Here is a 14,858-nt window from a genome sequence, read left to right as displayed (position 1 = left end):
CTCGGGTCCACGGAGAATGTGATAGTCTCTATAGTAAGTAAGCACATACATACATATATTGCATCACTGGAATTTCGTACGCGTATAGAATCATCTTTCCACGTCTCTGAAATTTCTTACCCATTCTCCCAGTAACGAGAATATGCGCTGCCGGGAACGTCGTCTAAACTACGAATCAGGCTATTTGTAAGTCGTGAGGTTTTAGACTCGAGCCTACTCTACCACACCTTGATTCCTTTTTTTATAACGGGATGTTTAGATCTACGAAAAAAAAAAATTTGCGTTATATGTATAGTAAGAAAAAATATATAAAAAAACGAAACGTTTAGTTTTATTCCTTACTAGCTGTACCCACGCGTTGCTGTGGCTCAGTCTGGTTGAATGGAAAAAAGATAAGATGGAAAGCACGCATTTCTAATATGTATAACTTCGCATTGTTTGCGAAGCAATGAAGTTATATAAAAAAATAATTAAACAAGTATGCAATCGAGAAATCAATTAAACATGTATGCAATATTGATAACTAAAATAATAGCAGAGTCAGTAAGCACCCTGTCCGCCATGAGCAATATTAAGTTTACTTAAGAACGTTTACTTTTTATTTATATATGGTAATTAAATAATATGAAGAGACCATATGGTATCTATATTTTTCTGTATTTCATTTTTGAAATTCCTTTCCTCATTTTAACTTACTATTTTTGTGTAATCCTTACTTGCGTAAAAGTAACAGTTTGTAATTCTGTCGAAAATAAAAAAAGAGTATATATTACCTTCCTCAGCGCAATTTTCTTTAAGTTGTAGACTGATATTATTCAATATTAATATATCAATAAATAAGGGCAGTTATATGTCATGAACCCAATCCACCACGAATCGCAGTACATATTTTATCCCAACTGTTTATTAGCTTTAGATATGTATTTTTTTAAATTGATATCGTCACCTCAATATCCATATGGTTACACATATATCATGATGATTTTTTATTGAAATTACACTGGCTCGCGGCGTCTCGCTAATTGATTATTCATGTCAAATGTCAAATCATAATATGTATTTTATTTTTCATATTATTTAAAACCTTGTCCCTACTTTATTGATATTTTTTTCGATTTATTTAATTCTGTTTAAAACACACGTGTAGCAGTAGCGGTCGGTGTATTTTTGTAGAAGGGATGCTGGATATCAAATAATGTTTAAACTCGTACCTACTACGTACTAGATACCAAATATGCACATCTAGACGCTAGACCACGAACAAGATACAATTAGTTACCGTATAAAATTATCTACATAAATCCATTAAGCTCCATAACTCAATAATTACAGATACAAAATATGCTATTCACACAAACGAAAAATAAACAAATAAAAAAAAACACGACTTACCTGAGTTTTTATTCACTTAAACTTGGGGATGATTCGTCGAAAAATTACGTTAAGGTAGCTGTAGAAATATCAAAATATTTCAATTGCAGTATTGCTGTTTACGGATAGAAGTCAAAATCTTTTTACTTTAAAATGCAAGGGATGCGGAGCATCCACAGCATGTATGGACGGACCGCGCCTGACGTGTAGGTAATAGCGGAGTTTTTCGCCAATGGCTTGCCACTAGGCGGGTCGCTAATCGGTGCCCGTTTTAATTTAATTTTAAGTAGTCCACAAGCACCACGATACGCCCCAGGGTGAAGTCCGAGGATGAGAGGCTAGACGCTAGAATTACTTGGTAGGAATAAGAAAGCCAGGCGCTATAAATAATCCTTTTTCCCTTTTGGTTACTTCTGAGTAGAACCCATAAATTTTACAAATCTAAGTTTTTTTTAAAAAAACCGTTTTCGCTCTTAAGCTTTTTTTTACTTAAGTTCATTTTAGTATTCATGCAACATTATCTGTAGAGATATATTTTCTGCAAAAGATTTGCACTGTAAATTGTAACCTCATATAACGTAACAATTTTTTTTGTGGCAGCAGCGAACCGTAAATATAAAGCGATTATTGCTAGCTAGTTATTTGATGTAATAATCAATATTATAAAGCTTTAAGGAGAAAATGAAATATTTACCATCACAAATCATAAATGACCTCCATTAATCCTTACGCCATGCGGCACGGTTGCAGGTTCTATGGTCAACAAAATGACTGATTGATTATTAGTAGCTTTTACTCCCATTTAAATTTATGTCTCCAACACGCACATAGGCGTACATTTTTTGTACAAATCTCTGTTGAATAATACAAATCAGAGCTTCGCGTACGCGTCTCATTCTGCGCGTTTGTTGGGGGATTGCAGACTTATTATATTTTAGGTGTCCGCATTTCGTCCGAATTATTTTATATTTTTCCTTTACTAAGGGATATTCAATACAGGTTTCCCTTAAGGTGGGGACTGACCGGAGCATTTCGTCGTAACGTAACATTCGCGGCGAGCATCCGACTTAGGATAGAGAACGAGCAGCGAGCAGCTCGCCTCGCTGTACTGATTATACGAATGCTCGCATCGTAACGTGTTACATTAGACGAATTTTATGACTTTTTTTGACTAAAACATAATTTTTTAATGCATTGCCCTGACAGTAAATACTGAAATGTCATCAATTAAGAGTACCGACTTACTATGACATAATAACCCGGGAAAAATCCATAACAATATGTAATTTGTAACTAACCTAAAAAATTTAAATAATAAATTATTATGTTCTCAGATATGATTTTTTGTGGGATATTTGATTTATTGGGTAATATATCCATAATTGAACACGGTTATTGGATTGAATTCTACTTTTATTTACATATATGGTATGATATGTGACCGTTTCGTCTTATTAAGACATTAGCAAACACTCATGTTCACTTCACTCAGAACTACCAACTATCTGCAGTTACAATAAATAATATATTTTATTGACGCTTTCATTCCGTTCCTTACGGTAAGGGTACTTTGCACGCAAGAAGAAAATCAGATTTAACTCATTCTACATATACAAAGATTTGTAAGATTCTCTTTATATGAAAAACAAATTCAAACTACATTGCCTTCATATTAAATTGCATGATCGCTTTCACATAACTTTATGTTAACTTATTCGCTTTGTGTTTTCATAGCGACTGCAAGGTTCACGATGAGGAATTCGAGAAATTATTATTTTCTTTGCTGATAAAACAATACGGAAAATCTTATTGTTCCTTTGCATTTAAAAGCAAATTATCGGCATGAATCGATGCTTTTTTTCTGACTCAGTTTCATCTTGATAATAAAATTGGAAAATCTATATATTACCGTGGAATGCGTGTATATAACGTGTATAATGAATATATGTGTATATGTATATGAATTGTGTCTTCTTTGAAAACTGCTTTCAGTTTTTAAAATATCTGGGTTTTTAAGAACCAATTATTTTTTATATAGAATTTTACGCTTATCGAAATGTATTTAACCCTAGATAACAGGACATTCGTAAAATTTATGACGTAAATCCAATTTGTGGGGAGCGTATATTTTTATTTTTTACCTATTTTTTTAAGTTTTTTAAGTTCTCAAAAAAAATATTGCCCTTATTTTTAAATGTTTTTAGTAAACGTTTTTGGTAAAATCTGAGTTTTTCTTACCGTTGTAAATTGTATTTTCCCGTATTGAGGTAAATCGAAACATGTCCCGTGGATCTAGGGTCAAGTAATAATGCTAATATACCGATCCTCGAATACTAAATTATTTGATATTCCCATCGCATCCACCGTTTCCCCGGAAACTTAAGTATTCAACTCAATCCTCACTTTGAATGATTTATTTTACTCTATTATCGTTCTACCTGTTGCCTTAGATTCGAGACTTTGAACAGGTTTTATTCCCATCGCGGGTCCAGCGCAGCGCCTGGCGTCTCACCTCAGCCCTCCCTCCCTGCCCCCTCTCGCGGCTTCCCGCACCTCATCCTTTCTGCCTTCCATCCTTTCCTTCCTTCCTCGCCCCTCCTCCCTCCCCTGCCCGTCCCCTTCACCTCGCCGCCGAAAGCTCCGCTCTTCGTACCTCGTGTGGCCTTCGACGACCTTCAAATACTCGCTAGAGCTTCATGAATTTGGAGCGACGTAAAAAGGTGGAGACTATTACAATGATATTCTATAGTCTCATTTATCAATAAACGTTTCACCTCTATTACTTCACAGCGATGCCACATATGGTAACTTGAGATATATAGAAGTTTAAAGATTTGCGTAAATATGGTTGCTGAATCAGAGGCTGAATATTGAATAATATTGATAGATTGATACATAAAGTGATAACTTAAACTTGAAAACTCGTTTTGAAAAATAAAAATATCTAGTTTTTCAGGGCGTGCATATTCCCTTCCCAATATACTTCTTCATCTCTGATGAAATATCTGGAATATTTTAATAAAATGTCGTTGCCTTTAGCTCTCGATGCTGAAATACTCGTTTATTCTATATGATTTTTCTTGAAAATGTACGTGCCTCCCTAATTATCAAGAAAATAGTATTATTTTTATACCTACATAACATAGTACTATTTTATTTTGAAAATTAAACACTTATATAATACCACTTATTGAGTTTTATAACATAACACACGACTAGCTTCGAAAACTACAGTTGTTTTTAAATAATATACTATTATTTTCGCAAACTATTGTAGATACTTACTTATACGTACTTTTAAATTAAAATAACTATTATGATACTGTGTTGCATGATTCCTTAAAAAACTAAATACTACTATCCACTTTTAGCCTTTTAATGGAGTCGTTTTGTCTAACCGAGAACCATTTTATGAATCAAATGTCCACCGGTTCTGATCTTATTTTTTCGTTATCTCAAAGGCCCAAACACGTTTTTTATCCTCTCTATTTCCTGACCTTTTTCGTCGGATACATCTCGGTATTTCAAGTTATCAAATGAATCTACCTAATCTATTATTATTATTATTATTATTAGAACATGCATGTATAATACTATAATAAACTGCTACCAACACTTGTTTTTTTATTATATGTGGCTACGCAGTGCGTATTTTTTTTTATATGACGTCTGTCATAACTTAAAAGTAAAGGCAGACAGCCATTATTTGAAAATGATTAAGAATCATATTTTTAAGTCGCTAATTTGTTTCCCTTCCCACTTTATTATATCCATTATCATCGAATGAGACAAAAAACATTTCTATGTAAAATAACAACTTTTGGAAATCTGGCGCATTTTTGTAACGTGATCCAAAATTGTATCAAATACTATTAAGAATAAAAAATACTTTATACGATTTACTATTAAAAGCTTTATTTCCATTCCTTTCAATTGTATTGATATTTACAGTCTTTAGTACTCACTAGGTGTGAGTACTTAGGAGTAGTGGAAGGTAATTTTGACGAGACTGTACAAAGGTGCAAAGTAACAGTTCTGTTTCCGCAAAATTCGATGCGATAATTTTAGCGTACTGACTCGGCGTACTTTTATTAATATTAAATGAGGCAATTAAATGTATTGAAGTTCAGCCCATTGCTAATTTACACAACATTTTGTTTTACATCGATATGTAAATAATTGCGTATTTTCTTTCAGAACCCCTCGCCCCGGAGTCGGAGTGCGCCCCCGAGGCTGCCCCCGCGGCCCCCGAGGGCGCTGCGCCCCCCAAGCAGCTCCCTTCCTCCAAATGGCGCCGTGACAGGCGCTCCACGACGCGCATCCCTGACTACAAGAACAGGTACTGTAATATTGTTTTATAACAATGTCTTCTAATGATAAATATGCATACGAATCTGCAGTATTTAGTCAAACTCTACTGCACTTGAAAAATCACTCACTCGCTCTCAAGCTGGAATGAAGATTATTATTATATATTTATTGTAGATTCAAAACCAGCCATAAGCAAAATTGATATATTGTCAAAACGAGAAACATGGAACTGGCAAAGGAAGGATGAAAGCAGAGTGAATGCTGTTGAAATGCACTCCCTCAGACGAATGTGTGGAAAATCATTGTATGACAGAATTAAAAACGACGATATAAGAAAGGAATGTAAGGCTGAACGAGGAATAATCGAAAAGATTAGAAAGAGCTCTTTGCGGTGGTATGGACATGTGGAGCGAATGGATAGCGAGAGAATGACTAAGAAAATATATGTGGCGAATGTGAGAGGGAAAACAGAACGTGGACGACCGAAAAAGACTTGGCACGATCAGATCAATCAGAACCTAAAATCTGGCAGTGTCAAAAGTCTGCGTAATCGGAGGGCATGTATGACTAGATGTATGGATGTGAAGGAGGCTAGGAGTGTATGTCAGGACAGAAGAGTGTGGCGTTCCATCCTCTCTGCCTACCCCTGCGGGGAAACGGCGTGATGGTAGTAGTAGTAGTAGTAGTAGTCAAAACGAGTTCTTTTTTCTTTGGACTCGGACAATTACAAAAGTAGATTTTTTAACGATTTTTAAAAGCAGAAAAGTTAGTCAATACATACTTGTAAGAAATCAAAAAAATAAAATCATTTTATGCGTAAACTATAAAATTGCATGCAAAACAAGCTGTAAACGAGGACATGCTTTAAGTCATATTGGTATGATATTGTTTGTTTATTTACCTGTCTGTTTGGTTTCCAGAGAGCCCGAGCTGGTCGGCAGCAAGGCCTCCCGTTCACAGTCCTTCAACGACAAGTCGTCCTCCAAGCCTCCCGTGGGACTGCTCCGGCAAGAAGGGATGCACAGCGAAGATGAGGATGACCTCATGGCTGCCTGGAACCGCTCGCCCACTTTCCGCAAAGGTAACTTACTGTGACAACTGAACTTGCTCTTATTTTTTTCAGGTGTGATGTTTTAGAGATAGCGCCAACGATGTTCGAATATTTTTAAAATTTTATTTTAAGGAAAAAATTATTGCAGCAATATGAAAAAATTATGTTAGAGGAAAAAACATTGTGTGTCGCGTTTACTGCTCTTCCTCTGTTAAATATGTGTAATATGGAAGTAATTAACATTTTCAATAATTGCTTTAATTGTAGATGTACATGTTTAATATAAATGATTTGATCGATAGTCGCGCGATGTGAAGAATTTAGTTATTTCCAAATCCTAGAAATCTTGTCCGTTGTCTGGAAAGCTACCGAAACATTCCATTGTCTACCAGCATCGTGAATGAAAAACTGCATTTACCTATTGCATCTTTCATTTTCTCATTAATTGCATTTCGCATTCGATCTGTTATTATAATAAAATCAGAAATGCACCCGATCAATAGGATCATTATAATCTTAATGTAGGGGCTTTGCGGGTTATTCCTTCAGTATTTTCAGTTTTCATTTCCTAAGTGATGACAGGTAATTTTGAAGAAAGTATAGAAAGAGGGTGCACAGTAACAGCTTTGTTTTCACAAATTTGATGCTTTAAAAGGGTTCTTTTAGTATCATGACACCGAATACTTTTATTTTAAAATACGTTACAATTACTCGATACCAATTATTAAGGCTGCGCTCACAAACGATTTACTTATTTTTCTTTAACTTGATAGTACTATTCATAAAAAGGCAATTATAATATTGACTTCCAGCCCATTGCCACCGTCTCAGAACGGAGCGTTTTCTGATGTTAAATTTAAGCATTTTTTTTATATTTAAATAAATATTTAAAAAAAAACTATGTTTTCTTTCAGAACCCCTCGCCCCGGAGTCGGAGTGCGCCCCCGAGACTGCGCCCGCGGCCCCCGAGAGCGCTGCGCCCCCCAAGCAGCTTCCTTCCTCCAAATGGCGCCGTGACTTGCGCTCCACTATTCGCATTCCTGACTACAAGAACAGGTACTGTAATATTGTTTTTAAAAAAATCTTTTAATGCTAAATATATAAATCTGCGGTAGTAAGTCAACTTCTACTGCACGTTCTTCACTTTCAAGAGTTAGCACTTTCTTCATAAATCATTATATCGTAGTCGTACAGGAGAAAGTGACCAATTACCAAAACGTAAAATGTTCAGGAGGGCCATTAAAGTCACTTTTGCTTGCCAAGAAAATAAACACCAATGCAGTTAGTCATTTTTAACACGTCAATATATTACACTTCCAAGTTTAAAATCTTTTGGGATTTTTTCAGGGCAATATTAAGCTAGTATGATATCAAATAGTCAGTGATCACGTTTTTGTAAAACAATGCACTTAGTCACTTTCTCCTGTATGACTACGATGTACTTATGTACACAGGGACATGCTTTAAATCATATTAGTATGATATTGTTTGTTTATTTACCCGTCTGTTTGGTTTCCAGAGAGCCCGAGCTGGTCGGCAGCAAGGCCTCCCGCTCGCAGTCCTTCAACGACAAGTCGTCCTCCAAGCCTCCCGTGGGACTGCTCCGGAAGGAAGGGCTGCACAGCGAGGATGAGGATGACATTGTGGCTTTACGCACGCCCTACCTTACTGAGACAATCGAGCGTGCTCCTACATTTCCCATTGGTATGCTCCCATACTTTCTCCATACCTAACCTAATCTGGATCATAACTGGTTAACCCATCTAGTCTAACCCAACCTATTTGTACTCCAGGTATTGTGTTTAAGATATGATATTGACAGCATTTTTCTTTTAAAGCATTATATATTAAAAAAATTACAGTCTTTATTTACACAGAAACAAATATATATGAGTACAGTGCATCAAATGTGTTTTTTTTTTTAAATAGCGGAAATTATTAGTCACATGAATAAAAACTCAAAAAAATAATGATTGCTTTATTCGAAGATATACTCGTACATGTAAATATGGAAATATGAAATTTAAAAAAGTTTCCAGTATTTTTTTGCTTTTTTTAATCGCATTTGCTTTTAAACCTCATAATCAAATCCTTACACGTAATGGAGATTTAGTTATAAATTCACATTAATCAAACAAAAATGTTTTTCTAATAAGAAATTTTACAATTAGGGAATATTCAATTCTACCCAGTCTGATTTGGTGGGTAGATTAATTAATTATCCAGTTAACCTCACCGTGAGTACCTCCCCAACTGTGACACCATAAAATACCCGGTCAGATAGCGTGCAACCCCACTTTCGGATCACGGTGATTATTTCTCCAATATTTGCAGATTATTACCAATGCCATGTTGCCGCAATGATACAATACAATCAAATCATTTATCGGCGAGTTACATATTTTACCGACTGAACAAACGATATTTTAAAATTTCAATTATATCTTACTACTCGAGAGGTTAATTAGAGTAACATTGAACACCTCCTCTATTATCTCTATGAGATATTATCCATTGCAAAATAGATGATATTGTCTTAACCATGTTGCAGAGAGTCTAAAGGGGGCAGAGTGTACCGAGCGTCCCTTGGACATGAGCTGGACGATGCGCTGGTCCCCCCCGCCCCCCTACCACCAGACCATCAGCAGCGGGCTGTACCGACCCAGCGTCATCACGCACGCCCCTACTGTTCCAACCCCCACTCCACCACCTCCGCTCAAGGATATCAGGAAGGGAGAATACGTACCTGGTATGAACATTTCAATAAAACATTTATGTTTGAACATTCATGTTCTATTAACACTACAAATAATCAAAACACAAGTGATGTTTCTAGGGTTCAGATGTTGCCTGTGAACCCTATTATATTCTTTAACTTGCTTATTTTAAATAACTTTTTTTTTAAATGATGTTTTATAGAACTTAATGTTTTTAAACTCTCACCAACTCTCCTCAATTACATTTTATAGAAAAATGTTATACCACGGTTCCATTTATTGTGCCGTGCTGTTAACAAATATAATATTAACATAATTAGTCGGCCCCAAAACTTCGCATTCAAAATTATTTTAAAATAATTTGCCTTTTATAATCAAACCTCAGCTATTGTTATCACATCTGATGGTACTCTTTTGATACATTATTTTATGTTACTCTTAAAAATCACAAAAATTTTAAAATATAATTAATGCCAAGATGTTTTAATGCTGAACACATTAAATTTATAAAATACGAGAAAGTAGGGTAAAATAAGTTATTTTTGTATTTGCCTATTATTTATTCATATCTGATAGATGCTTCATGTCTTAAGCTCCTTTTTTTAAATGGCTTTTACATAACTACACTGGTGAAATCACAAAAATGTTAGATTATTTATATTTTTCCATAAAGTGAATGATTTCATATAAAATTATTGAGTACATAAATATTTTTTTTATAGGTTCAATGTCAATGTGTGATCCTGTTATCGATGAACACTTCAGAAGATCACTCGGAGCGGACTACATGACACTTTTCAATAAAACCAAAGAGACAAATGGCATCACAAATGGGAAATCCGCTAAAGCAGTTACAAAGGATCGCGGCAGCAGCCCCATTATGTTTGCTAGTGATCCTTGTACTAAATTTCTCAACACCAATTCCAAGTCTCCAAAGGATGAACAATCATCTCATTCTGAGACAGTCGATGAGGAAGATGTGAATATGGAAGTGGAGGACACCTCAGGACCGTCAGTAGATGATCATTTCGCCAAAGCTTTGGGTGAAACATGGAAAAAACTTCAAGCGTCAAAACCAAAAATTGATATTATGAAATCGAAATCTCCCGATATTTCTAAAAATGGTAACGCTATTCTTAAAAATAGGAAAGAAATACCAAATTCAAATAATGATAAAACAATTATAAGGGGAATAGTTATTTAATATCTGATTTTATGCAAGTTATTTCAAATTTAAATGATAACAACCATAACAATTACAAAGTGTTAGATATTCAGAGTGGATTTATGAATTGCAAAGAATGTAGAAAGCGTATGACCGAGTTGAACGAAGCTATGGAAGGTATTATCTGAGTATGGAATAAGCAGTAAACTTATCCAAGACTTTGCAGCCTTGTACGAGGGTTGCACTGCATGTATTAGGGTAAGTGGTTCATTTTCATCCTGGTTTAACATCTCTAAAGGTGTTCAACAGGGATGTCTAATGTCGCCATTGCTGTTTAATCTATACATGGATAATTGCATGAAAGAACTGAAAGATTTAAATGTTGGAGCTAGAATGAAAAATTTCACTGTGTGTTGCCTTTTGTATGGTGACGATACTTTTTTCTTGGCAATAGCAGAGAAGACTTGCAGTCGTTGGTGACCAAAGTATACAATGCTTGTAAGGAAAGTGTTTTGCTGATGGATGTTGGCAAATCCAAAATTATGGTTTAGAAAATTATGAATTGAATAGATGGAAATTATGGAACAGGTAGATGAGAGATTGCATTTCGACTGGATACAGTCGAATCGAATAATGCGATCTCTCAGACGAATGTACAGCAAAATGATATATGATAGATGTTCAAATGGGGAAATAAGGAAGGAATGTAAATCTGAGGTAGGCATTATTGATATAATTAAGAAAGTTATGATGAGATGGTTTAGACACGTGGAACGAATGAGTGAGTGAACACGTGGAATGAATGTTTGTTGGAAAAGGGAGCAGAGGAGGACCGAGAAAAACTTGACACAATCAGGCATGTCAAATACTTGAAAGCGGTCAAGTGAGGAGTCGAAATAATTGGCGGGTATGTATGAGGAGATGCATGAATGTTTGCAAAGACAGAGTGGTGTGGAGATCTATTCTCTCTGCCTACCCCTACGGGGAAGTGGCGTGACGGTTAATTAGTAAGTTCATTGTGGACAAATCAAATATTGTAATATATTGTAGTTATGTTATCATGGATATGCCATTATCGAATCCCTTTTTTATAATGACTTCCAACACACCTAAGTTCATTTACTATTATTATAATAAGTCAATACGTATTTTGAAATAATAAGTTATACATTATGTAAATTGTAAAACGAATCTAAGTTATTTATAGTAATTAATTTGATATTTGTGTACCTATTGACAATCATATTATTATTTCATTAAAATGTGGTTTTATTTAGGGAAAACCTTAATATTTATGAACAACTATTAGGCTAGCGTTGTCTTACTTTGTCTATAAGTTTAGGCTTAATTCTCTCTTTGAACTTCGGAAACTAATGTTCAATGTCACAAATTATTTTTTCTCATGTGTTATTTGAGAAAAAAAAACTCATACCTATAATATTGTAAGACTTTTAAAAATGTATGTGATTATAAATTGTATATATTATTGTATAAATCACAAAATAAACAAAATACTATGCATATTTGTAATAAAGCTGTTTTACTTTCGAACCTACTAAAGCAGGCCTGGCCAACCCAAATTGCACCCCAGACCGCATCGATAACCTAAAATTTTCCCAAGGGCCGCATACAGACATTAGAAAAAAAATTATAACAACGAATTTCATACTTATTGATTTTTTGTAAGTACATATTATTAACAATTTGAAAGCAGAGGTAATCAGAAAGTACAATCAGGGTAGTTGTGAGAAAAAAACATTACTACGATCAGATTTGAGAAGGAAACAAACATTGAACCAATAAAAAAAATATCTGTATAGTAATAAACATTTTATAAATTTGAACAATCAAAAATATTAATTAAACAATATTGCCAATTTTATTTTAAATAAAACCCATTTATCAATGGCCACTCAGTGCAAGATTTTAATTTCTTTTCGGTTTTTTAATTTTTCTAAAGCTATTTCAATAGTTGAAATTGCACACCTTAAATGGTTTTTGAGATTTTTCGTGATTGCCTTAAATTGAGGATGCTGAAGAGTGTGCGTACGGATATTGTTCACAGTTTTTATAACACCATGCATGACTTGGCTCATAGATAATACTTGAGCGCTTAAATTTATACACATAATCACATTTATATTACTGGTTTAAAAATAAATTCGTCATACATGACTGCTGGCCACTTGCGGCCTGCGGGCTGCAGGTTAACCACCCATGTACTAAATCATGATATTTTTAATATTAAATTAGTATCAGGATATTATAAATACTTATATAGCTTTCAGAATAATCTCCTTATATATATATATATATATATATATATATATATATATATATATATATATATATATATATATATATATATATATATATATAAATATATATATATACATATATATATTTATATATATATATATATATATATATATATATATATATATATATATATATATATATATATATAGCTTTCAGAATAATCTCCTTATATATATATATATATATATATATATATATATATATATATATATATATATATATATATATATATATATATATATATATATATAAATATATATATATACATATATATATTTATATATATATATATATTAATGAAATGACAATAAAAATATAACAATGTATATTTTGCATCGCATTGTAGAAAAGGCTGCAATTAAACACTGAATTCGGGAGGTGCTAGAATTTGGAATCAATCTTTCCACGCAACTGAATCCAGTCATCAAATGCAGGCAGTATTAATGCGTTCTTCTTATCTTAATTTTCACTCTGTAGGAGCACATATGAGTAGCTACCACAAATTTCAATGCTGCCCTGTCCCTTGGCATGCTTCCTAGTCCAGCATCCCGCTGGTCTGCGGGGTACAGTTGGTGAAAGGTCATCAGTGGTCTTCCGGTGCATTGAAATCCTCGGGATTAGAAGAAAGTACATGAGAGATTTATATATACATATTTATTTTCTCCTTTTTTACTTCTCACATATCGTAGTCATACAGGAGAAAGTGACCAAGTGCATTCTTTACAAAAACATGATCATTGATTATTTGATATCTTACTAGCTTAATATTGCCCTGAAAAACATCCCAAAGGATTTTAAACTTGGAAGTATAATATTGACTTGATAAAAATGACTAACTGCATTGATGTTTATTTTCTTGCCAAGCAAAAGTGACTTAAATGGCCTAACATTTTACATTTTGTCAGTTGGTCACTTTCTCCTGTATGACTACGATATGAGAGACTATTGCTTTCTTTCCACAACCTCATTCCTGACTAATTCATCCTGACTTACTATTATTACTTGCTCAATATCTATACAACATAAACAGTGATTTTAACAGTTTCTAATTAACTGTTAGACCAGATCAAATGGGAATGGTGATCCATTTTTTGCGAATATAGCTCCAGGACTACCTAATTTTCGAATATTGCCTTAATTCGAAAAATCTCACCGTCAAACCATTTTTCATACAAAAATTTTGACAGTTTTCTACAAATACATTAAGGGAACAAAACAATTAAGGGAAAATTCAGATATTTTCTAGAAAACAAAACTAAATAATTGGTTTATTTTTCTCAATATATTTTAATTTTATTATATAAAATGTACCTAAATAAAGTTCATTTTCTGCTTTTATTATTTTGTAAAAAAAAAATATGAATAATCTTTGTTCGCACAGTTTATGTATGATTCTTTTTTTAAAATTTGTTGTACTTAGTAGCTTTGATTTCAAAATAACCCGCTTTTACTATATTTCTTATTTAATCTACTGATAAGTGTATAAACTCCCACTCTATCAAAAAATTATAATATTTTATTTTATTTTTACATCATCAGTTGACAGTACTTCACATAATGTGAAAGAAATAATATGCATTCATAATTGCAATTACAGTTATCCCTCATCTAAGGAATGTTTAAACGGCTAGATTGAATTTTTTGATCCTGTATTTATAATGACTGTTAAAGTATTTATCTTGTGTATCAAGTGTACTCATAAGCATAAATTTTATGCCATATATACTTAGTAACGATTACTTATTTATAAAGCGTTTGATGCATAACCAACACACATAAAAATAATGAAACTGTCAATTATACACTCTAAATACTTCTCATACTCGAACATAGATGTCTACCTTAATATTAAATCCTTTTCAATAAAAGAATAAACCGCATAGCCTCTTTTTTAGAGGCTTTTCTGCAGGTAGGAAAGTAAGGA

The 14,858-nt window shown here is 33.5% G+C and overlaps 1 protein-coding gene across 2 annotated transcripts in view; it reads left to right on the top strand.

Moving 5' to 3' along the window:
* LOC148305779 (uncharacterized) overlaps positions 1–12,149 on the top strand; it is a 52,955-nt gene extending 40,806 nt beyond the window's left edge. Inside the window, exons 2-7 of one of the 2 annotated variants that reach the window (XM_088266145.1) lie at positions 5,569–5,710; positions 6,603–6,763; positions 7,648–7,789; positions 8,253–8,437; positions 9,285–9,482; positions 10,173–12,149. In XM_088266145.1, coding sequence (XP_088122271.1) covers positions 5,569–5,710; positions 6,603–6,763; positions 7,648–7,789; positions 8,253–8,437; positions 9,285–9,482; positions 10,173–10,654 — 1,310 coding nt within the window. In that variant the 3' untranslated portion in view covers positions 10,655–12,149. The remainder of the gene's footprint in view (positions 1–5,568; positions 5,711–6,602; positions 6,764–7,647; positions 7,790–8,252; positions 8,438–9,284; positions 9,483–10,172) is intronic. The other variant, XM_088266144.1, reaches the window with a different exon arrangement.
* The last annotated feature ends 2,709 nt before the right edge of the window (positions 12,150–14,858 follow it).

The sequence above is a fragment of the Brachycentrus maculatus genome, unplaced genomic scaffold (assembly GCF_059751285.1).
Source record: "Brachycentrus maculatus isolate JH-2025_06_01 unplaced genomic scaffold, ASM5975128v1 h1tg000262l, whole genome shotgun sequence".
In the NCBI taxonomy this organism is placed as follows: domain Eukaryota; kingdom Metazoa; phylum Arthropoda; class Insecta; order Trichoptera; family Brachycentridae; genus Brachycentrus; species Brachycentrus maculatus.
The sequence above is the reverse complement of the archived record's forward strand: the minus strand, read 5'-3'. Positions and strand labels throughout refer to the sequence as shown.